General features: G+C 40.9%; 1 protein-coding gene across 1 annotated transcript; it reads right to left on the reverse strand.

Moving 5' to 3' along the window:
* Nucleotides 1-11,059: 11,059 nt before the first annotated feature.
* LOC147436618 (uncharacterized) lies at nt 11,060-12,591 on the reverse strand. The gene has a single exon (XM_086488195.1). The coding sequence runs from the start codon at nt 12,253-12,255 to the stop codon at nt 11,170-11,172; it is 1,086 nt and encodes a 361-aa protein (XP_086344321.1). The 5' UTR covers nt 12,256-12,591; the 3' UTR covers nt 11,060-11,169.
* Between the last annotated feature and the right edge of the window lie 13,023 nt (nt 12,592-25,614).

The raw sequence follows: 25,614 nt of genomic DNA on the forward strand, positions 1-25,614 counted from the left end.
GCCTTATAGAACTCCGTATAGAGTGTCGACACAAGTCACACCATATGAGCTTGTTTATGGAAAAGAAGCTCTTATGACCATACAAGTGCAGTTGGATGCCTTGAAGTTGTTGTGCAGAATGCAAGGTGAGCATAATGGAAAGCTGCAAGAAAGAATTCTTTCTCTAGAGTTGTTGCAAATGAATAGAGAGAAAGCCAGTGATTATTATCTTCAACAAGGAGAGACAAGGATGGAGAAAATGAATAGGATGCCAGAGAAAGAGATCAAAGAGGGAGATCTGTTGATGAAGTATGATTCTCGCTTGGGTTTTACTTTTCAAAAGAAGTTGAGGGACAAATCGTTGGGTCCATACAGAGTGACGCATGTATTTCCTAATGGCACCTATGAGTTGGAAAAATTGTCTGGTGAACGTTTGCACTACAGAATAAATGGGTATCGATTGAAAAAATATTTTTCAAGGGATGTGGTTCCAGATGCAAATAGTCTCTTGGTTGAGCATAAATGCTCTACCTAGAGGGTGGGCAATGATGATAGACCGCTTTTGGCGTGTACAAAGTAGCATTTATATGCATGGTCATATGTACAAAAAGATGTAAATACATGCATTTGGGAGCTTTTCAAAGTGGTTTCAAGTTCGGAAAAAGATGCAATGTGTACACATTGTGAATAGGCATGTTCGCGTGCCAGTAGTCCAGCACATCTATACGCCCGGATAGGATATCACGGCCTTGGATATGGTTCTAGGTGGCTTATTTTTTCTTTATAGAAGGTGTTTGAGATTTCTAGAATTTAAATAATGCAATCAACAAGTATGGGTACTCTCATCCCGCTCAAGAAGTTTGGGACATGCAGTAAATGTCTATTTACGGTGCCTAATCTGCGATGATGCGTGCACCGCCCTGGAAGTGATAAAAAATGGACTATGGGAATGTGGAAAAGTGATTTGTCTATCAAGGATCAAGCGTGCAAAATTTGGTGAATTTTGGAGTTCGTTTGGGATCTTTTCCGTGAAAAATGCCCGCAAAGGGTCAAAATTGGCCAAAACTGGGCCAAAAAAGTCAAGAAATGGTCAAAAAAGGTGTGAAAAGGCTTCAAATTTCCACATCACTCACGGTTCCATGATGGTCCAGGCTGAGGGAGAACTTTAAAAGAGAAATATCAACACTTTCACCCCTCTGTGTGTGGGAGGGATCAGGGTTCCTACACGTGGTCTAGTGCACTCCCGTCGCGTTCGCATCCTGTTTTTGAATATGTGGAGGAGTGAATGAGAGCTTTCTCTCTTCAATTTTTCACTTGGGAGAGTCTATGGAAGTTCTGAGATTTCCATGCATGTGTGTGAAAAGATTTGAGGAAAGAAGATGCGGCTTTTTGCAAGACTATGTGACCCTTGTGTCGGTGCCATTAGGGTTGGCGCTACTCCAAAGAGTCTAACAGAGTGGAGTTTGCTGAAGGCTTTGCAATGGTTTGAGATTTTTCTTTTGTGGCTGGAGTTTTTGGGTTTTTGATGGTTTTTCTTGTATATTTTTGTCACCATCAAGCGTGATTTCAAGTGTTGATCACCTCGACTCACCTTGTAGTGTCTGCGGGCAGGCAAGGGCTTGTAGGTCGAGGCGTTTGGAGTTTGAATTGAGCTTGTGGGTAGAATTTTCAGGAAGATTTTGAGTGGTGGTGAGTGAGGTGAGGAATTTAAGTAAATTTCTTGTGTTGTGTTGAGTTGTCTAGTGTGTGAGTCTGCCCACGACATCTTTTGCTCCATCAACGCGGCTCAACTTGTTTTGTTATTTAGTAAATTAGCGCCTTAGGACTAGTCATGTAAGTTTAATTGGTATCAGAAGTTTTATTAGGGATTGCTGCTTAGAGTACCTACTTAGGTATTTAGTTGCTTACTGCTCATGCCAAACTACTCCGTATTTAGGCCGTTGACACATAGAAATTAAAAATACAAACAGATTTCAAAAAAAGACTTATGTCAAACCCTAATATATAGGCATTGACCAATACAGAAGATATTATTACCAGATGGTCCTGATCTCAGTGCACCTCTAGATCGAGGTGTGTGGGGATCGGGCATGGCTAGAGAATGTGAGGTTGTTAGGCTAGCGGCAAATGGTATATAACATACAAAGGAACTTTAGAAACACACCAGTCTTCAGAAGTGACTTGTGTACTTCAAAAACGCAAAAGGATTTCAACAAACGAAGTAAAATAATGCAATCCAACTTAAAAAACGCAAACAAATTTCAAAAGCGGGCATATGTCAAACCCTAATATATAGGCATTGACCAATAAAGACGACATTATTACATGATGGTCTTGATCTCCATGCACCTCTAGACTGAGGTGTGCGGGGATCAAGCATGGCTAGAGAATGTGAGGTTGTTAGATCTAGCAGCAAATGGTAGAAAAAACGCAAAAGGGTTTAAAAAATGCAACAATATTTAGAAGTGACTTGCGTACTTCAAAAACGCAAATAAACTTCAACAAATGAAGTAAATAACGCAATTGGACTTCAATACTGTACACAGACTCCAAAAACTGTAATATATAGTCATTGACCAATAAAGACGAGATTATTACTCGGTAGTCTTGATCTCCGTGTACCTCTAGACCGAGGTGTGCGGGGATCGGGCATGGCCAGAGAATGTGAGGTTGTCATGTATTGTCATGTAGTTCGCGGTGCATCAGCTCTCATAGAGGATGAGAGATTGAATACTAATTTTTGCTACGAACTCTTTTGTAAAACTCTTTTAATTTAATCTATCATACTGGATAGATTTAATGATTTGTGTTGTAGCTTTGTTTTTTGTTATTTGCATTGCATAAGATTTTCTTTTGTAAACTAACATATTGTTTTGTGTTATTTGTGTATCTATAGCCATGGCCGACGACGACGATACATACTCTCCTACTTTTAGTTTTCCTGTCACTTCGGCCGGCATGTCACCCGAGCAGATGGGCTTCTTTTTGTCATAGTTCACACTAGAGCAAACTAGTTATGCACAGAACCTTTGGGCAGTTGGTTCCTCTAGACCTACCACGACCACCCCTACACCTAGGACTAGTGTACCCCCTACACCCACTGTCCCTACACCTCAATCGAGCGTGTCCCCTACACCAACGCCTGGTTCATCTTGAAGAGGAGGTAGGAGTTATTCTAGAGGCGGTGGTTGTTGTGGTAGGGGTTCTACCAATGTGTCCACATAACAAGAGAGTGCCCACCACTCTTTTCAGTAGATAGTTCACCGATTGACACACAATGTATACCTTGGAGATCACATGAGCATGATCCTAGCAAGGTGTACAAGAGCAAGGATGGGGCTATTGTGGTGGATAGGGTTCAAAAGGCCGTGCAACAGAGGATTTGGCAGCTCTGTACAACTGCTTTTGGCCATTCTGTGATGGAGATTTTTAATAATCAAGATTATGAAAGAAAGAATCACATCGTCAAGGCCATTCATAGAGAGTACATGCTGACGACTATATTTTGAGCGTGGCGATTGCCACAATGTCACATTGTCAATCAAAGATAGTCCAAAGCCGGCATGGCTGGACATAGAGGACTGGGGGGGATTGCACAAGAGACACAATACAATCCTTTGATATTTCAACAACAGAGAGATGTATCTAGAGCACATATGGAGTCTGCTTGAGTGTCACAACTTGGGAGTGGGGGCTACGATACACCTTGTCATGAGTTTGTAAGTATTATACGTATGCGTTAAATCATCAGAAATGTATATGTTATTTGAAGATTTATCTTATGATTAATTGTAAATATCACAAGAAGTTTCCGTGAAGCGCCCTTCGACACGCCGAGAGGAAAAGTATGTGTACAAGCATAAACTTGTGGCCCTTTTGACCCCCAACTCCAAGAGAAGGGAGAGTCCGTTGACTGGGAGGCATTACCATGAGAGTAACATCCTCCATATATGTTTTTCTTCTAGCTGTGGTCTTCATTCAATGTATACATACATGTACAGTTTCACGCTTATATTTATGGTTCTGCATTTTGTTTACGATTATGATTGTGGTATGACAATTAGATTATGATTATGGTATAGCAATCATGGTGTGGTTATGGTATGGTACACATGTTATGGTTATGATTATGGTTTTGCATTGATGGTATGGCATTCATGTTATGGTTATGGTTTGGCAATCTAGTTATGGTTATGGTATGATAAGTAGGTTATGGTTATGGTATGATAAGTAGGTTATGGTTATGGAATGACAAGCAGATTATGTTTATGGTTTTGCAAACACGGTTTGGAAATCGTTATGGTCATGGTTTTGCAATGATAGTATGGTTGTTATGGTTATGGTATGACAAGCACACTATGGTTATGGTATGGAAACCAGGTTATGGTTATGGTATGTCATGCAGATTATATTTATGGTTTTGCAAATACAGTTTGACAATCACATTATGGTTATACGTGTGTTTTTCAAATCATGTTTTAATTATGGCTAGAAAATCTTCATGTCCTTGTGCCTATACGCGCTTTGGGAGTCGAATTTATGATGACGCTTTTGGAAACTTATCATGTTTAAGATTTTGATTTCGTCGTTTTTTTATGCTTTACAATTTTGCTAATTTGTACTTACTTGCTCTTCAATGTCAAATTGTAGGTGGAGTGTGGTTTCTTTTTCACTCTTCCTTTGGGCAGAGAGGGTTGTTTCTTGGTGCTGCAGTACATGCATCATCAGTTACCAACCCCTATGCCCAAAAACCTTTTTGCAGGTTTTTCCACCGATACAGGTATCGGTATACGAATTCTAATAAACCTTGGAATAGGCGTCGATAAACGAACTTATTTTTTGACGCCTATTTCAACGCTATTACTGGCATGAACTTCATTGCGTATTTTGACGGGAGATATACCAGTTTGTATACTGACGATACGATGCTGATTCTTATTATGATGCTTATAGCAGGGATTTTGACTTTTCAAACAAACTTTGAGCTGTCAATATCCACATCAATTTTTGCGCGGCGTGTTGTAGTGAGACTTCCCTATATGGGCACTCATTTATCTCATGGGATACAATGTGCTATTGGTCACAGATGCACATCACACATCAGCTAGAGACTAAGATTAACAAAGTAAGAAAAGTACCGACAGATGCCACACTATGCCAGTTGTGTCATATAGAGCCAGAGACAAAGTTAAATTACATCTCTCAATGTCCGGTACACTATGAGATACAAGGCCGCTTTCATTGTCTATTCACAGAGGGCTATAGACCATTGGCTAGAGTCCTGAGGTATGAGGATCAGAGATGCCTCGGGTTGTTTTTACTAGAGTTTTTTAGACACAAGGAGAGTCTCTTGAGTCAACAAGGTAATGCGAGACATTCACAGAGGGAGATTACTAACTTCTTTAGAGAAAGGACTCATCAACCAGATGAGATTTCTTCACACGGATAGAGATCTCTAGACTCATACATTGGGATTTAATTCAACTGGATACTATGAGCACATTGATATAGCCAACACAGGAGTTGGGTATGAAGATGGATTTCTATAGAGAGCATCTTCTCCAACTAGTAGAAGATAGATATGTGATCACATTGGCCTATATGGACACTCATTTATCCTATGGGATACGATGTGTTATTCCTCAGATATGCACATCAGGCATTAGCTAGAGATTAAGACAAGCATATTCACAAGAGTACCATCAGATGCCATGATATGCCAGTTGTGTCATATAGATCCAGAGGCAAAGCAACATCACATTTATTGTCCTGTATACTATGAGATACTAGGCCGCTTTCACTATCTATTCAAAGAGGGCTTTGAACCATTGGCTAGAGTCATGAGATATGAGGATCAGAGATGCCTCGGGTTGTTTTTACTAGAGCTGTGTAGAGAAACAACTCAATAACCAGATGAGCATGCTTAACAACAGACTTTGGAGCGCATTTATACAAGTGGTACATTGAACTTGGAAGACCTAGACCCCACATTTACAAAGGTGACCATGACATCGACGGTGGACAGACGCTCCATTAAAGGATCAGGACTATTCTAGCATGATATGGGAGATGTCCAAATACAATTATTTATAGAGGTAGACATTGACGAACCTCTTCAACGATCGATGTAGTAATTTCTCAACTGATGTCAGGCACACTTTACTACACTTTTTTTTTTTATAAACGGAGACTTTGCATTAGATCCACCAAGATTGTATCAATTTGGTCTCATAGGTCACGTTAGCCCTTTGAAGGTGTATAATGTAACCTCTCTCTCTCTCTCTCTCTCTCTCTCTCTCTCTCTCTCTCTCTCTCTCTCTCTCTCTCTCTCTCTCTCTATCATGTTCGTTTGCACATATGTCATCATGGTTTCAGATACATGGCTACTTTGGATGGCCCACCAAAAATTACCCAGTCACAAACTCCTCAGTGCATTCTTCTTGATCGAGACATCTAGATTGGACACTCATGATGCCCGAGGATGTGAGGATACTCACACCGCTAGACGAGGTCTACATCGGAGTCTACACAGTATCATTGAGCGACATCAAGCAACCCCCCCCCCCCCCGAGTTGACCATGGAGGACATTGAGGCCATACTGTGGAGACCCATGAGAGAGCTCATGGGATGATCACCATTGTCTACTTACACCATTGTGTACCTCATTATCCCTCATGTGCCCACTCTCCATATGTTTTGAGTTGATGTAATATGTGACAAGGACATTGATGATGATGAGGATATAAGTTAGGCTTGCATACTTGCCCACTCTAGATACCCTAATTTATTTTTATCTTTATCTTCCCTTGACATCGTACTAGAGTCACACATGGTTGTTACCTTTTGGTCTCATAGGTCATTTTGGCCTTTTGAAGACATTGGTATATCATTTCAATTCATCTCTCTCTCTCTCTCTCTCTCTCTCTCTAGTCTCTCTTTCTCTCTCTATATATATATGTATATGTGTGTGTATATATATATATATATATATATATATATATATATATATATATATATATATATATATATATATATATATATATATATATATATATAACATCTCACTTCATTCATGTGTGTGTGTGTGTGTGTGTGTACACTTGGAAAAGGAGAGATGGGTGGGAGCAAAGGAGAGGTTGGTAGGGGCCGCCCTCGCTTCAATGCAAAGATGGAGGCACTCTTGTTCAGCTGTTGCCAGAGCAAAAATGGCTCTCGCAACACATTTGGTCTTTTTGCTGATGTTTTTGGTGTCGCGTAAGAAACATCATCACTTATAGGGCGCATTAGAGTTGCAAGGTGCAACGCTTACAACAATGCACTTAGCGAAGCTAATAGAGACACTTTTATTATTTTTTGGGGCAAGTTTTTGGGCATCGCTTAAGCGAAGCCCATAAATTTTGTGGAATAAGCCATATCACGTAAATTTTTCCAAGCTCTTTGATGATCACCTTAAGCCATTTTAAAAGGTTTGGTTTGAGATTTGAGGGTGGAATGTAGGGCGGAAAAAGAGAGTGCATAAGATTTGGTATGAGATTGGAAGAGGGAAGGCAAATCATGTAAGAGTTGAAATATGTTAATTGTCCAAACTATAGAGGGTATGTGAGCAAGATGTGTACATGTTGATTGGGCATTGTGGTAGGCTGGGGATCTATAGGAAAGGGAGTACCAAGGACTAAGGTAAGACAAGAGCATATGATTCAAATTCTAATTTGTCTCAATCTGGTGTTTGGCCAATCATAACCAATCGTGATGGGAAATAGTTGGTGGGGAAGGACATAGAAAAGGTTAGAAAAGGGTTGAGGACCAATAGAAAATTGAAGATGGTCGACTTATCTCTTTTAGAGCTATTGATTATCTATGGAAATGAAAAGTATTCTTGGGTTATTGCTGTTTGAATTCTTGATTGGTTCATTAGTTTTGAGCTAATGGAAGAAATAGAGCTACCAAAATGAATGAGGAGTTCAACGTATGTTATATGATCTTGAATGGAAACTATACATACCAAGCAGTTGGAAGAGTGGGTGTCTTTTAGTATCCACTTGCCTAGATGTTGAATTTCTAGTACAATGAGAATTTTCTACATTGATTATCTATATTTGAGCATATTAAATTTGAGGCATTTGTTTATACTTCCTAGAGCAGCTTCTAATGTAGCCATACATAATGCATTGAAAACCCAGGATGCCCTTGAATATCTCAATCTCGGAGTCTCCTTCATTGGGTTTGCCGCACGTTTTGGATATCTCTGTCCATCGATGTTGGTGTCTTTAAATATGGCCTTGGAGGTGGAGAATGGTAGAGTAATAGAGGAAAAGATTGTTGAGAATTGGTGTTGGAATCAATCCATAGTGCAATCCAAATGGTTGCATGAAAATTTGATGGACCCTCATCTTGTATCCTTGATATTTCATAGTGAAGTCGAGGCCAGAGGAACTATAACTTTATATCTTCAACCATGAAGGGTTTTGTCCATAGTTTAATAGCTGACTTTATTTGACCAAATTTGTTATACTGGCTCATCTAATCCTTGTTTAGGTTGATTTAATTGTTATGAAGAAACTTGAATAATGTTCTAATGTGAGAAATTCTAGATTAATTCATCTTTCATCAAGAGCCAATAACTTTTCACTTGATTTTCTTGCCTTTCAATAGACTGTGAATCTCCAAGGCTTTAGATGTGTCGTCCTAGTTGTGATAGATCACAATATTCTCAAAATGGTTGAGCCATTACAAGATCTCCCCGAAAGGTAAGTCGGTGAATGACACTTTGCTAATAGCTTTGCATGCCGTGTTAAAATGTTTCTACTAGAAGAAACCCATGCAGAATGTTGGTTGGTGGAATTGATCAGATCTACATCAAAATGGAATTCATCATGGAGAAGACTTGGTATGAGGGTCCTATTATAGATGGATGAAAGGAGAACTGTTGATGCATAGAGGAGGCATCTTCATAGCGAGAAGAGTGTGGTTGGTGTCTAGGAGGGGTATGGTTACTCATCCTCTACCAATGTGAAGTGTAGACAGGAAGATCAAAACATGACCCACCACCTCTCCCTCTTGCTCACTTGTCACCTTACGATCATAGCGATATAGAGAATGCCGACCTTTACACAGAGGTCAAAAATTTCTCAAAAAGCAAGAACTATCGCGGAAGGGATCTGGCAAGTTTTTTCTAAGACTAGTGGACACACTTAGGGAAATTTCAAATGTTATTTTGCACGTATGTGACTTTTCATGACTATAGTTCAATATGAGTTTGTGTTTAAAACTGAAAGAATTATAAATTTTTTGATGCTTTTGTTGTGGTAAGCTTCCAAAAGAATTTTATGTGATAATTCTAAATATCACACAACATTTTTTTTTAAAAAATAGAGAAAAGAGAACAATCTTTTTGGTACCAAAGTAGTGTTAACAGTATATGTATGGGTTGTAATGAGTCTTAACTTTGGCCACAATTGAGTTGGAGTCTAGATTAGAGTGCCAACTTTGGGTTATAACGTTATATTCATTGAAGGACATTAACACCTATGTCCTTTCAAACATGAACAAAGCAATGAACACATTGATGTAGGTGCAAGGTCGGACGGTACAATAAGTTACACTACCCTTTCAAATGATTCATTTTTCCTATCAATATAGAATTCCCTTTTATACTTTTCTATGTAGGAGATTTAACCTTTTAGTTTTTATGTGAATTTTTATAGGCTTTCTTCCAAAATTTAGCGAGTGTTTCATATTTCTCCCTCAATTGCTCACATATCCAGGTTTATAGTGTGAATTATCGTGTAGTAAATGAAAACATTGACTGTAGTTTTATTTGGGCTTAATTTCCAAGGTTAAAAAGTGGAGATTTTATTTGTATATTCCCTATAGGTAATGTCGACATGTGCAAAAAGAAAGTTTAGCCTCGCTCCATGAACTAGGATGATGTTGAGTTTTCAGGTGGCCCGCTTGTAAGAGAGACACACTTCCGAAACTCTCTCTCTCTCTCTCTCTCTCTCTCTCTCTCTCTCTCTCTCTCTCATAGAAGAGGAAATGAAATAATGTACTTATGTGGTTTGCATGATGGGAAATTTACAGAATCACGGGATGCATATGGTAGAACTTACACGAAAAAATTGTACAAGATGTTCATAGGAGGTTTGGTAAGATGTAGGTCTGCATCTAAGATTGGTGTTAGGCCTAGGTGCTAAACAATACGAGGGGAAATCTGTTTCTAAATATCATACAACAATTTGTTTAGAAAAAATAGAGAAAAGAGGACACTCTTTTTGGTACCAAAGTAGTGTTAACAGTATATGTATGGGTTGTAACGAGTCTTAACTTTGGCCACAATTGAGTTGGAGTCTAGATTAAAAAAAAGTGCCAACTTTGGGTTATAATGTTACATTTATTGAAGGACATTGCCACCTTGGAGGAAACATGTCCTTTCAAACATGAACAAAGCAATGAACACATTGATGTAGGTGCAAGGTCTGAGGTACAATAAGTTACATTGATGTAGGTCTAAGGTCTGAGGCCTTTTGAACGATTCATTTTCCTACCAATATAAATTTCCCTCATATACTTTTGTAGGTAGGAGATTTAACCTTTTAATTTTTATGCGAATTTTTATAAGCTTTCTTCCAAAATTTTGCGAGTGTTTCATATTTCTCCCTCAATTGCTCACATATCCATGTTTATAGTGTGAATTTTCGTGTAGGAAATGAAAGTATTGATTGTAGTTTTATTGGGCCTTAATTTCCAAGGTTAAAAAGTGGAGATTTTATTTGTATATTCCCTATAGGTAATGTCGACATGTGCATTTATACAGGTTGACTCATTTGTCTGAACTTCAAAAAGAAAGTTTAGCCTCCCTCCATGAACTAGGATAACTTCCCTCCATGAACTAGGATGATGTTGAGTTTTCAGGTGGCCCGCTTGTAAGGAGAGACACACTATTTTCTCTCTCTCTCTCTCTCTCTCTCTCTCTCTCTCTCTCACACACACACACACACACACTCAGACACACACACACAAGAGGCATTGAAATAATGTACATATGTGGTTTGCATGATTGGAAATTTACAAAATCAGGGATGAATATGGTAGAACTTACACGAAAAAATTGTACAAGATCTCATGGGAGGCTTGGTAAGTTGTAGGTCTAGTTTATGTGCATCTAAGATTGGTGTTAGGTCTAGCTGGTGCTAAAGAATATGAGGGGCAATCTGTTCATGAGAGAAGCCAGCGGCTTGAAGCACCGCATTCGTGGAGGCTATGTAAGAGGCAGTTTTATGGTCAGAGAAGCCCAAGTTGAGTTTGCTGGGGCGACGGCCTCCCAAGCGCGAAGACATTCGGCCGAATGCATCCTCGTAGAGGTAAATGGGTTGGGCGACATGCTTGTAGGGTGACGCGAAGACCGGGTATGTCAGCAGGTTGGGCACACAAGGCACAACGTCGCGCTTGTTAACCACACGGTAGCTCAGTCCGGTATCCATCACTACTCGCCTCTCGAAGTCCAGCGCGAAGGCGGCGTTTCCCACACGAGGCGAGCCAATGGTCACGCAACCGATGGTGGCACCTGGAAACGCCACCTCTCGGCACCACTTGGCGCAGAGCGTGGCCAGAGCCCCGCCCAAGCTGTGGCCCACGCACAGCACGTTGCGCACCTCGGCCGCCTGCATGCCCAGATTTTGCAGCACCAGGCGCAGGTTCTGAGAGGGGATTTTGCTGTCCGTCACATCCTTTAACGCCAGCTGAAAGCCCCGGTGCGCCCGGATGCTGGTGGGGGACGTGTACACGGGCTTGTCGCTGGCTCCGTCGTAGAGCTTCACAGGCTCTTGCCCTTCTGCCAAGTCCGTAAGCACATCCGCAAATCCCGTGCTCCACTCAGTCGGCTCGGTCCCTCGGAAAGCCATCACGACGCTCTCATCGTCCAGGATGCTGACGTGCACCTCCGTGTCCGTCCTGCCCATCAATCCCCCAAAGAGATGAGAGGTGTCGATGACGTTGTGGATGAGCTGGCTACGCTCTACCATCTCAAACTGGTCTTTCATGCTGGAGCTCTTGTAAGCGGCCGCTGCCATCTGAATGAATGGTAGAATCTTTTCCAGCACCTCCGCCGCATCTTCCCCAATATCGTCAGAGTCCTCTGCATGCTCCTCGTCGGAGTCGTAGGCGGCTGTCTGTTCCGGAGAGAGAGCTGGACATTCATGCGCGTAATTATATGCCTCCTTATCAGATACATTGCTACGAGCTGCCACAACTTTGCTGATATTCACCGTCGCGGGCATGATGAGTATTGGAGCTGGACCGAGGTGCTCGCACGACAACCAATTATTGAGTATATTCCAGAATCCAGATACGTCCACCGTTTTTTTAGCAACTAGTATATGGGTTACTACAGATTATGGGCAGATTCCGTACTACGTCTACCAGCTAGCTAATTAGTGTAGGCGCTTTTAATGTTTTGGATTGCAGCGAGCTGTATTTGCACTAGAAAACGCTAGGAAGCTCTTAATTTTGTACTGATCCTTGGCTCTCTTGCAACTATAAGGTACTGCTGAAAGCTTGCTTGACCTCGTTATACATATAGAAGTAGATTGCAAGGCTTGGTCTTCCTCCACAGGAGTTTGACGGGGATCGTATTCCCAGCGATTCCTGTTGATCAATGCTAATCCATACCTTGACTGTTGGTATGATTAATTATAATTAATTAGCCCTAAGCGCTGACGTCGAGGTGGATTCTGCCGCAAGGTTTTCGTCGCAGAAGAATCAAGATGTTGGGGAAGAAGATCTACGGACGAGCTGTAAGGGCTAAGTAGTTTTCGTGTACGTAAAACGAAGTAGCACGACGTGGTCGATCAGTGACGAAGATGTACACGCAATTCAAGAGGACTTGACGTGATCCTTTATTATCTCCCATATAATATAATATTGTTTAGCCCTAACTCGTATCCATAATCCGTATATGGCGAGGTTCTCCGGTCCCGGTAAACTCAGTCCTACTTTAAAATAAACTATATTCACGCCAGGGCTCATAAACAATAGCTTACATAACTATATCATGAACATCATTAATTCACTACAAGTACTTTTCGACTTTTTCTCGGCTTGAGAAACATGGCACGTTTTCAAATTTCGACCCAGTTTTCTACTGTCAACAAGAAAAAGTCAGACAAGTGTAGATCTGTCGTTTCATTATGAAAAGAGCACAATTATTATATCGTTTATGATGAAATATCGATGCCATTAACTTAACCAATACACTAACGGTGAAATATACGCACCTCATCCATGTAGAAAGACATCTATAATATTTGTACCTTGAAATATGAGCATTGATAGTGCTTATTTTTTTCACATGTATATGTTTTATTAGACAGGTATAACTTTTTCATGAAAATCATTTCGCTCTAATATGTAAACTAGTAATCTTGACCATGACAATTTTTCATGCCTAACAATGTTTCATGCTATAAACTTTAATATCCTCTTATGTTTTGCATACACATTTTTAATAACATAGAACATTTGCACCCATAAAAATTTTTCCATGAGGATTATTCACTATCTAGTGTCTAATTTTTTATACCTACATATAATATTATTCCTACCGAAAAGAATTTTCGTATGAGGATTATTCACTATCTAGCCTCTAATTATGATATAAATTTTTCAGACCTGTCACCATTGTTACGTTTGTGTCTATGAAAAATGACTCAATTTTTTATGAAATTTTTTTCTACTTAGCAATATTTTACGCTATGATCATCATTAGCTGCTATTTTTTTACATGCATATTTTTTATGCCATAAATATTTTGTACTCAAAATATCTTTCTCATGTTTATTATTCACTCTTTAGCACAGCATTTCTCTGTAAATTTTTCATACCTATAATATTTCTTACCATATTTGCATTGGATGTCCATAAAGATTTGACGCACGCGAAAATTTTCGAAAAAGATTTTATTCTATAAGAAGAGGTGTTAAAACTCTCTTTTTAATGACAATTTTGATTTTTTCATTGAGAATTGGGACATAATCAGTCGCTGCACCGTGAATATATCAAGCCTTTTTTTTTTGAAAAATGATACTTTTTATCACTGTGAAAAAGAGGAATCTCCTATGAAAAATATTCACTAGTAAATTCTTCCTCCGGATAGAAAAATTTCATGATGAAAACAACTCTATTGAATACAATAAAAAGATTCTCTTAGTTTATTTCAAAAAAATATGTTGCTACCTCGATATATTATGTTGAATATGATCCAAAATTTGGATATCGTCATTGAAACATGCGTATGATTTGGGATTGATCAATTGATCAACTTTCTATACATAATGCTTAGTCTTTTACATTGAGAAAAAAAGAGCTTTGAAAAGATCAAGAGCATAAATGGTGTTGCACAAAATCTTCTATTACATGTACATATGATATGTTTTTTGTCCTCATTTATTACAAATTAGTTATATTTGATTCATCTTCATAAAATATGAGGTCAAACAGTACAACTATAAACAATCACAAAATCTTATTGAGACATGTCTTCACGGAATATGCATCGGCGAATCGATCATCTCACATACGTTTCCCTGGGCCACCACATTTGTAAGCGCAAGAGACAAGCGATGTCCTTGCTATCCTCAAGTGGTGGAGCTTGAAAGAAACGTGTTCGTCAAACTGGGTAAGAATACGGATGCAAGATTTTGATTTCCTACATGTTCTGCAAGTAGGTGTAACGTTAATTCAATATGAAAAACTTGGCTCGAATGATGATGGGAATTGATTCTAATGCTCAAACAACAGGACGTGCTCTGCTGCAGCCAGGAACACAAAGTATTGTATTGTAAAATGTCTCCCTTGATGGGGGGGAAACCTATAATACAAAGCCTTTTGGAGGGGGGATCTATTGGCTCCATGTACATTCGGTCCTCAAATGTTGTCAATAGATTACTTTCTCTCTCTTTTTGAAGTATTGTTCATGCCTAACTCTAACAAGGTGATATGCTTTTGTTTCTCTCTCTCCAATCAAGCACTCTTGCTATGCTCATTGGGAATCTATTCTTAATGAAATGCTCACTATGTCTATATTAATTTCCGCTACACATAAGCTATTACCCCATTAAATGTTACATTGGTATCAGAGCACAAGGTTTCTCTTTTCTTGCTCAATAAGAGAGGTCCTCAAGCTGACTATAAATGGTTGGTATTAGTAATTGCATTAAGGTAATTAGAATAGGTATTTTTCATCCTTGTAGTGCGCCTACTTCATGTAGATAATGGGGCAACACTATCGAGAGCTATGGTCTTAATAGGGGAGTCCTACGGGGCTTGCCTATGGCTTAACCACTATTGAGCTATTAGAAGCTTGACAAGAGTCGGTATTGTTTGGTGGTAAAAGACCCTCTCTTCTATTACTTGCAATTAATGATATTCGAGCCACGGGTACAAGAGCTTGAGTGCTTTTCTAAAGGGGTAAGAGGAGTAGCAACTAGGGCTTGAAGTGCCAAAGTACACTTAGAAAATCTTTACACCTAAAATTTGATATAATGGTTGACAATAGTAAAGAGAGTGAAATTAATGTTGATAGCCCTGTTTTTGCTAATGAAAGAGAAGCTGATGATGCCCCTTTGCTTGTAAACTATCTTGTTTCTAGGATACAACAAGCCCTGGGCAATCCATCCCTCCAAGGTGAAGTGCTACAGCAATTGTGCATCCATCGTATTCTCCAAACTCTCCACCAAGAAGAGAGAGTACCTAGGAATCCTCCTAGTGAGACTTTCAAAAGAGGACTCTCTCCGATAAGAGAAGAAGAAGAGGCTCAAAAATCTACTACTCGATGACGCATCTCCTTCCCAAAGGAGAACTCAAGTTTCAACGATAGAGCCCCCACCAAAAGAACGAGAAAGAAGTGAGTCTCTTGCCACCTTGGTGGAGATGGCTCCATGAAAAACGGCGGGCAAAACGCTCTCCAACACGCCCTAAACAGACAAGGCCATCGCATACTTCTTTACACCATAACTCAAAGAGGGACGAGAGGAAACAAGAGAAGAAAAAGGCGAGAAAGAGGTCACCCTCTTCTTCATCTTCTTCATCCTCTTCCTCTTCCGAAGAAAGTGATGGTGTAGACAAGGAGGAACAAGGGAAGAAAATTCCAAGAAAGAGGTTAGCCTCTTCTCCATCCTCCTCATATTCTTCCTCTTCTGAAGGAAGTGATGGTGCAGCTCTTGAACCACCTAAAAGAAGAGGCCATAGGAAATCCTATGCCACCTGGAAGAGGTCATCCAAGCTCAAAATGTTCAAAGAGGGAGGAAAGCCATATTTTTCCTTACCTACCATGGCACTTTTGGTGATAAGGACAAAGTCTAGGTCTTTATCCGACATTAGGTGCGGCGTTTGGAGATGAGGGCTTCAAGGAGTCCTCTAAGCTATGCCATGTAGCTATGCATTTTCAAAAGTCCACCGGAAAATGGTGGTCTAGCCTACGAGTAAACAGTGAAGCTCCACAAACGTGGAAACCTTTAGGAGCTTCCATCATGAAGCAGTTTTTGGCTACTGATGCCAAAGACAAAGTACTCACTAAATGGTGAAGCTTGAAGCTCTCTCTCTACAAATCTATTCACAAATTTGTGGAAAATTTTTGGGGTTTACATCTCAAAGCCACTGTCTTCAAAAAGATGGAATTTGGAGAGCAAAAACAACAATTTTGTGTGGGTTTAACTAAGGATATGGCGGACTATGTTAACTCCCAAAGGCCACACACCATATCTACGGTCATACACCATACCATGGTGGCTTCACGAATCTACTTCCAACAAGGGGCTAAGAGAAATCCTAAGCCCACGGAAAACAAGGACTGCAAACGAGCCTAAGGGGAACGACAATGTCCAAAAGTCTCCTAAGGACAGCTCTAATAACAGCAAATCTAAGGATAAGGGAGTTTACAAGAACCAAAAAAAACTTTTTCCAGAAGAGATTGAGCGATATCGCAAGGATAACCATTGTTTTAAATGGGGGGAGCAAGGCCATGCCTACCGTGCATGCCCCTCCACTATGTTATATGCTTGGGGAAAGGTAAGAGAACACAATGCATTTATTCTCTTTGATCGTGCTTCTACTCACAACTTCATCTCCATGAAGTTGGCCACGAAGCTAGGTATCCAAGCATATGAAATGGGAGATGAAGTGAATGCGGAAGGAGTCTTCAAGGGACAGGAGGCCTGTGTTACTCCCCTGGTTGGAAAGCTAAGGCTCCATGTCCAAAGTTATGTAGATAAAGAGAACTTTTTCATATCTCCTCTTAAGCACGAAGATGTCATTTTAGGGGTACCATGGTTTGATTGCATGGTTGCAGACATCAAGTTCCTTGAAAGGCGTATTTACTTTACGTACACGGAGAAGACTATGTATATAGATGCTAACGAGTTGGGTCACACTATACCCTTTGTACATAAAGAAGCTTTTGATATGTCAATAAAGAGCTCTAGTTTTGCATATATGATATTTGTAAAAGACTCTTAAAATGAATATAATGATTTGTCAACTAAAAAAGAAGGGAATAAAAAAGAACTAGAGTTGTTTAACTTTCTTAGTGGATTCCAACATGTTTATATTAACGACATCCCTAGTGAGCTACCTCCAAAAGGAGGGGATGACGACCATGCAATTGAACTTCTTCCACAAAGTTCTCCTTAAACTTAATAAGATACTGTCGGACAATCTTACCGCCTCTCAATACCTTGTATTCATGTTGGAGAATGGACTCGGGCTGCAACACCTCTTCTTGGTCCTCGATCTCCGGTGGGTCTTGAATAGTTGGTTCTTGAGGTGGCTCTCCTTTGCAAGTCTTTGGTAATATCGCGTGTAAAGCATTACATATGTGCCAATGACTGGGCAACTTGAGTTGATAGGCGATGCATCTCATTGATTGTTCTAAGAACCTCGAAGGGACCATAGTACCTTTTTGGTAATTTAGCATAGTACCTTTGGTGTCCTGTAGGATTCTTGCCCGTTGTGTGTCTTAATCGAGCATTGGGAAATTTGAGTAAGACCCAATCATTTTGTTTAAAGGCTTGATCTCTTCTGTGTTTATCAACAACAGCCTTTTGTCTTTTCTGTGAGATAGAGATAGCATCCTTAATATTTTGGAAAGATTCTTATAGGTCTCGGATTTGCTAATGTGCAGCGAAGATCTTTGCGTGTACCTTAAGTAGCAGGGGACTTTTAGATCTTCCCTCAATTACCTCAAAAGGTGCTTTTCGAGTGGAGGTATGTACTGTGTTATTGTAGGCATACTCCACTAAGGGTAAGTACTTCTCCCATTGGGACATTTGATCTACTTTTTTTACGTAAGGCTTGTAGTAGATCAAGAATTGTTATAGGTTAGCTATTTCACTTTGGTCATCCATTTGAGGTTGATAGGCCAAAGAGAAGTTCAACCTTGTCACTAGATTCTCAAAGAGACTCTTTACTGGTCATTCTTGGATCTCTATCCGGAACTATGGACATTGGTAATCCATGGTACATGAAGATTTGTGATATGAAGAGGCTTTTGGCCATTTGATGGGCTTTGATAATCTTTTTGACAAGTATAAAATGAGCTTGTTTGCTAAACGTGTCTACTATCTTCCATATTCCCATATTCCCATGGATAGACTTGGGCAATCCAAAGATAAAATCCATGGATATGCTCTCCCATGGTGAATTAGGGATTGGAAAAGGTTGAAGCAATCCAGGTTGCTTCCCTCTATCAAACTTTGTCTTTTAGCATACCACACATTTAGAAACATACCTTGTATGTTTGATTTCATGGCAGGCCAATAGAAATATGTTTCTATCCCCTTTAGGATAGATTGAATCCCTTTATGCCTCTCATAGGGAGGAGCATGATATTCATACATTACTTTCTCACGTAGTGAGTTAGTAATGCGTAGTCTATTTCCATAGAGAAGATAACCATTTTGTAAGGTAAATGGTTCCTCTTTCTTCCATAATGCAAGGGTTGAATCCACATCGCTAAAATCGGGATCAATAGCGTACTCATCTATCATAGAAGATCAATCATTGTGAGTTGCTATGGAAACCGCATTCACTGTTGGCCATCTTGAGAGTGCATCGCCTACTTGATTATGCTTGCTAGCAACGTGAGCAATATGAAAATGAAATTGTGAAAGGAAATTTTCCCACCAGCATTGTTCTCCTTAGCAGACCATGTATACCTAACGTTTTTGTTTCTTAAGTCATGTAATGGTCCCGCTATTTGCGAGAACTTTTCTATGAAGAGTCTATAGTATGCACACATACCTATAAATCTTTTTTGTTACCTCTAACTCATTAGGAAAAATATGAACCCTCTAGGGGCCCTTTGGGATTAAGGTTAATTAGAGGCCAGCCAATGAGAAGAGAGTGGTGGACACACTCTATGCTCTCAAAAATGTAGGGGGACAAAGTAGTCTTACACTTTTTAAATGGGCTCGTACCTAGTGAGAAGGTGTGGGGGGGGGGGGGGGGGGGGGGGGCATATGGAACCTCCAACTTCCCTCCTTTTTGATCCGGTTCTGAAAAAATCCCAAAAATTTGAAATTTTTCAAAAATTTCAAAACTCAAATTTCATCTTCTGAAAACCCCCCTAAAACTATTTTATGGTCAAAAAAGCATTTTTTGATCTCAAAAAGTCAAAACGTGCATCCAAAAACCCTAAAATTCAAAATTTTTAAAAAACTTTAAAAAATTCTTTTTTAGCTATCTAGAGCTCCCCCAAAATTAGTTATTAGGCAAAAAGGGATTTTCTCTCTCTAGAACCCCTTTTCCAACCCCTCCTTGGTTGCAACCATCACACTCATCCTCTACTCCAACACTCTCTCTCTTTACACCATCTCCATTGCTGCAGCAAGGAAGCTCCTCTCTCCTCCCCTACCACCTTCCATTGCCACACCAAGCAAGGCTTATCCACCTTCTCCTCCCAGTGCCACACCAAGCAAGGGTTGTCCACCTTCTCCTCCCATTGCCACAAGGGTTGACCATTTTCTCATATCACTTTATCACACCTACATTGTAGCAACAAGCAAGGTTCTTCTCCTCCTCCTAGTTTGCTTTGCTCAACCATGGCCAACTCTACTTCGCAAAGGCGACCAAAGGATGAGGTCACAGCACTTGCATGCCACAACACTAGAGGTGTAGATGATGAGTGCGTTGTTGGGTTCAAGCCCATGAGAACATGGCTCAAAGAATACAGCTATAGGCCATCAAATAAGTTCAGTTTGCATGAAGAGAAAGGAGTGGTTGCTATCATCTTTCAAAAGCTATGTAAAGACCCTTTCATTAATAGAAAAGAGAGTAGCATGTTTTTCCTTCTTCAAGCTGTGTCGAGATCTCTCTCTCTCTCTCTCTCTCTCTCTCTCTCTCTCTCTCTCTCTCTCTCTCTCTCTCTCTCTCTCTCTCTCTCTCTCTCTTTCTCGCATCTGCTGCTCAGCACCACACCATGGCTATACTACGCCTTCACCCCCCATAGGCCGCAGTCACAACAACTGGTATCAGAGCCAGTGCTCTCGGCTTGAGTGGGCGCGCGGGAACCACCGCCTGCAGAGGGAATAAGCTTACTGTCGGCCTGCATCAAAATAAGCAAGCTCAGCATCAATCAGGTCGCTCAGGGATTCTGATAACATTTCGTCACTGCAACTCAAGCCAACTCGGCCTCTACAGGCACCTCAGACACAAGTTCGCCATCGCACAGTTCTGCTCGCCGCTGCGACAGGAAAAACTCCTTTTTCTTTATAATTGTTCACACCTTTTAAAATTGACCACTCCTTTGGCCACTCCTTTACCTTGTCAAGTGGGTATTCCCACCTCGAGCATCCTCGACCCTGCAATAAGGCACTCAGCATTTATAACCGAATGCTCGTCAATGCTCATAGTCTCTTAGCAGATCGAATTTCCAAATTGTGGAAGGCAAGATACCTGCGTATTAAAAAAATGCAGCTATTGGAGATTTTGTTGGTGACAACCGAGAAGTTAAACAAAGATTTGCAAAAGGGCCTTGTCAACCACGGCGGTTATCAAGAGCTATATGGTACTGGAGAACTAGATCGGACAGAGAATAGCTCGATGGAGATTGATCCAATACTACATGTTGATTTGGAGAAGATGACAAACATCCATAAACCAACAGTTTGCTTGGAGAACCAAGAGGTACTTCAACTAATGATGAACATCAAGATCTCCTTCGAGATTGCAATACAAGTTTTCACAAATTATTTTACCACTTTAATGTCATAGATTTGCCAGATTTTTTCTATTGTTCAAACAAACATGCGTTTTTCAGTCAAAACCTTGTTTTCAGTTATTGTCATGCTTGTCAGTTTTCATCATATCAAAATTGTACGGGCTCTAGACACTACCACACAAATAAGTGGTAAGACCTCCCAATTTATCATTTTTGTTCTCAAGTCCCATTTTTGTCCGACTTCTCATGAGGTTATTGGGTACACCATAAACCCAAGGTTTGGCAGTGAACCAAAAACTCCACTTTTGGTAGCTAATGTTTTGACCTACACCCTATCTGTTCAAGGGGGGGTTACTGACCTAGCACCAGGTTATGGATAAACCAAAAATCCTTGGTTGTGAGAAAACCTAAAACTCACTGTTGACGAGTATACCAAAAACTCGAGGTATCATGAGTTGCTTGTCCAGTTCGGGCTTGAGGGGGGGATTGTTGGGTTCAAGACCATGTTTGTTAGCCCATGAGAACATGGCTCAAAGCATACAGCTATAGGCCATCAAATAAGTTCAGTTTGCATGAAGAGAAAGGAGTGGTTGCTATCATCTTTCAAAAGCTATGTAAAGACCCTTTCATTAATAGAAAAGAGAGTAGCGTGTTTTTCCTTCTTCAAGCTGTGTCGAGATCTCTCTCTCTCTCTCTCTCTCTCTCTCTCTCTCTCTCTCTTTCTCGCATCTGCTGCTCAGCACCACACCATGGCTATACTACGCCTTCACCCCCCATAGGCCGCAGTCACAACATGGGTGCCACAAGAGTTCACCAAAGGTGCTTGGGTATACATGCAACCATCTCCTGTTGGCCCTCATCGTGTGCGGAATCGTGCAAACTTGGATCTTCATTGGAAAGGAAAGCTCCTTGGCTTCAAGAACCGCAAAGACAAGGGGACCATAGCCATTGTGCAACATGTTTTCTCAATGTCAACCATGCACTTGCAACAACCACCTCGATTTCCAACACATTGTAAGTACATGTTTTGAGAATACAAAGCTAGGTGTGAAATCATAGTGTAATGTTATTATGGATTCATACTTAACATTTGTCATGCATTTATAGTCATATTTCCATCCACGTTGGTGGAGGAGCAGCCACTACATAGTCTCTCCGGCACATTCAATGCTATACATGCGGATATTGGAGCAATAATGTTCCCGCATCTTTGCCCAACCAAACTGGTTCAAAGAAGGATTTTCTTCTATTCTCACTCCTATATTGTCCCTACTTCTACACAAGCATTTGGAACGCTTGAACCCATCAAAGTAACTTTCTTATTAAGTATGGAGTGGCCGGTCCCAGGTTTGTGGTCGGTAGCATCTTTCAAGCAAAAGATAATAATGGATGTCCAAAACTCTTTGAAATACTCTAAAGCTTCTAGGTCTTTGGGCTTGAGCTGGTGTTTGCCTATTCATTGTTTTGTGCACATTTTTAAAGAGTTTGGATTTGTGGAGACTACCACAATGCTTGTATGTAAAGATGCGCATTACGAGGAATTAGGAAGGCTTTTAGAAGAGGACTGGGGTTTTGTGGAGGGCACGCACAATGGGGACCGGTACCGTTGTAAGGTTGGAGCTTCAGATATTGGAATGCGCTATTTGAAATCCCGCACCTCCTTGTACATACGATTTCACTATGATCGTTGGATGTGCAAGCTTGGAGTGTGGACTCCCTTACAGAGTGTAGACGGCGCTATTGCAAGTTTTGACATTGCAGTGAAGATGCCCAACGATGCTTTGGAGGCAGTCCAAGTGAACGAGCATTGGACTCTCAGTAATGTTCGAGAACATTTGGTTATTATGGGTTTTGAGGCCCTTCAACAAGCACAATTTCGTTTACAAGGTCACAAGGTGAGAATCCTTCCACCACATTTTCAATACATCATGGTTTGTCGATCATTAGATGCTTATTGTAATGAATGTCCGCAGATTGGGAAGATAATGGAAGACAAATTGAAGGTCGAGGAGGACTGGGGGATAGATGGAACTATGCTATCGATCTTATAACTTTGTAACTCTTGCAATTTTCATATTGATCCCCGCTGTAATCAACATGATTTGCTTCGGCAAATCATGCCTTTGAATATAATTTTTTGCATTGGGATGAGAAATCATTTTTTGGTGAAAGTGCCTTTTTTTTTTAATGTCTTAAAAAAGAGGATACATTATAAAAGGGGGGGCACCTAACTCATTCACTATTTTCACTTTTGCAACTCCTTAGCTCCTCCACTCTCTATCCACACCCCAGGCTAAACATGGATGCTGCCACAGCCTCTGCATCTGTACCCACATCCACCCCTTTGTCACGCTTCATCCTCTTCCTCGAGGACACCAAATACAAAGGGAAGTTTGACCTCCACACCTTTTTTACTCGTCTCCCTGACCTTGACGCCTCAGTTGCCCTTCACATGGATGCATTTGAGGAGATTTCTGCGTTTATGGAGGAGCACATCATAAAATATTATGTATCTATCCCCCCACATGCAGGGATCCGGGTGCCTTGCGATATTTTGCGCTATATACACAAAGGTGATCGCCCATTCGCCAAGCGGTTGCAACGATTCCAAGAAATTGCAATCAATGCAGGCCATTACTTGGACGAGCAAGCCCCTGGGGTGTCAGCGCTCAAGAAGCGCAAGTTGGGGGTGGAGTACCTTTCTCGGCTCGCAACATTTATCTTCTTGGTGAGCGAGGAACCTGATTTGGAGGAGCTCCGCTTACCACACCTTCAAGTTGGGTCCTTTATCAAGGACACCAAGGAGCAGCAGGTTATCCCCATGAACCTTGCAGCGGAAGGAAAAGCACACCAGCTCGAGTACCCTAGGGGTCTTGAGGAAGTGGTTGAGAAATCCATAGTTGCGGCTGGCCGTAGTGACACTCCAGTGCCACTACCACTGACGGATGTGGCTATCCCAGAGGTAGAAATTAGCCGCTTCTCCTCAGTGTTAGTGGATGGGGAGGAGTTTGTGTTCCTGCATGATTTGGAAAAAGCATTTGGTCTGCGCATGGATGAATGCTTGAGAGTGCTATGCAACAGCAGCAAATGTCCCTTAGACAATACGCCAGATGCCCTAGAAAGCAAGCTCTTGCCAGATGGGGACTCTGTGCTGACACTATTGCAGTTGTATGTGCGGAGGTCCTGGCAGCAGAGCAATTGCACGTGGCTGATGAAGATTTCCAAGCCACGCAAGCCAAGGTTGAGGCTGCTAGGATGCCTATGCCATTATGCAACCTCCCATCTGATGATCCAAAGCTTGTATCTGTGGTGCATGGGACCATTGACTTGGATGCAAAGGGCAACAGGGAGGAGGATGACAAGGAGCAAGAGATAAACTGTATCCTAATTTTCATGCTACTATTTTATCCTTCGTTGTCTTTTTTCTCAACCTTTATTGGTTTATGACAGGATGTTGTGGAGGTTGATGATTTTGCTGCAAGGACCGGTGGCAAGCGGACGGGCTTTGGACCTCAAGCTTCCCTTGCGCATTACCTCGGACAACTCCCCCCTGGCGATGTGGCCATTATCCATAATGAATTTACTCCCCAAGCCCATTTTATGACTTGGTCGTTAAAAGCTTTGAGCAATTTTTTGTGCTTGAGTACCATTGCTCAAACTGCGCATCAAGTGTTCCTAGTGCGTAGATCCCTTGTATGCACAGCGTTTGGCACTGGCTTTCGTGGTAAAGTGCTTGCCCAGATAGGGATACATGCTTCCATTGGCTCAACTGACCCAAATGCCATAGCGCATTCCCTCTTGACTGGGGAGTTGCCTTACGCGCAAAATAGGCGCCAGGAAATGGTCAAAAAAATTCTGAACTCCTCAGATAAATGATGTAAAATCACCGTGCTAGAAGGAATAAAAAATATTTGAAATTGTCTCTCTATATTGCAAATTCTTTTCAATCTGATTTGTCAATCTTGAAAATTGTTTCAATTGGTGATATGAATTGTTTTTTGACTTTGTTATTTCAAGGTATGTAATTGCAGTCAATTTGAGTATAATTGTGATTTTTAAGTACCCTAGGGGGTTAGATTAGCCTATAAGGGGCAAACAATTCCTGGCCACAAGGGCGCGCAAATGGCCCATCCATCAGTTTTGGATGGGCCATTTGCGTGCCCTTGTGGCCAGGCATTGTTTTGCCCCTTATAGGCCAATCTACCCCCTAGGGTACTTAAAAAGCACAAATTTATTGCAATGGATTGTCTTTGCATCATTCATTTAAATGCAACCTTTTTATGGCAATTCCAGTATCTGTTCACACTCAAGGACACTAGAAAAGCTCAAATCAATTATGAAATGAAGTTTCTAGCAAACTATCACTTGCTTTAGTTCTACCTACTACACCCTTGCACCAAAAAGTCAAATTACATTGGACACTTGG

The sequence above is a fragment of the Adiantum capillus-veneris genome, chromosome 18 (assembly GCF_014529385.1).
Source record: "Adiantum capillus-veneris isolate H3 chromosome 18, ASM1452938v2, whole genome shotgun sequence".
In the NCBI taxonomy this organism is placed as follows: domain Eukaryota; kingdom Viridiplantae; phylum Streptophyta; class Polypodiopsida; order Polypodiales; family Pteridaceae; genus Adiantum; species Adiantum capillus-veneris.

Coding starts and splice junctions, on each gene's coding strand:
- LOC147436618 (XM_086488195.1), bottom strand. CDS start 12,255: ATGCCCGCGACGGTGAATATCAGCAAAGTTGTGGCAGCTCGTAGCAAT.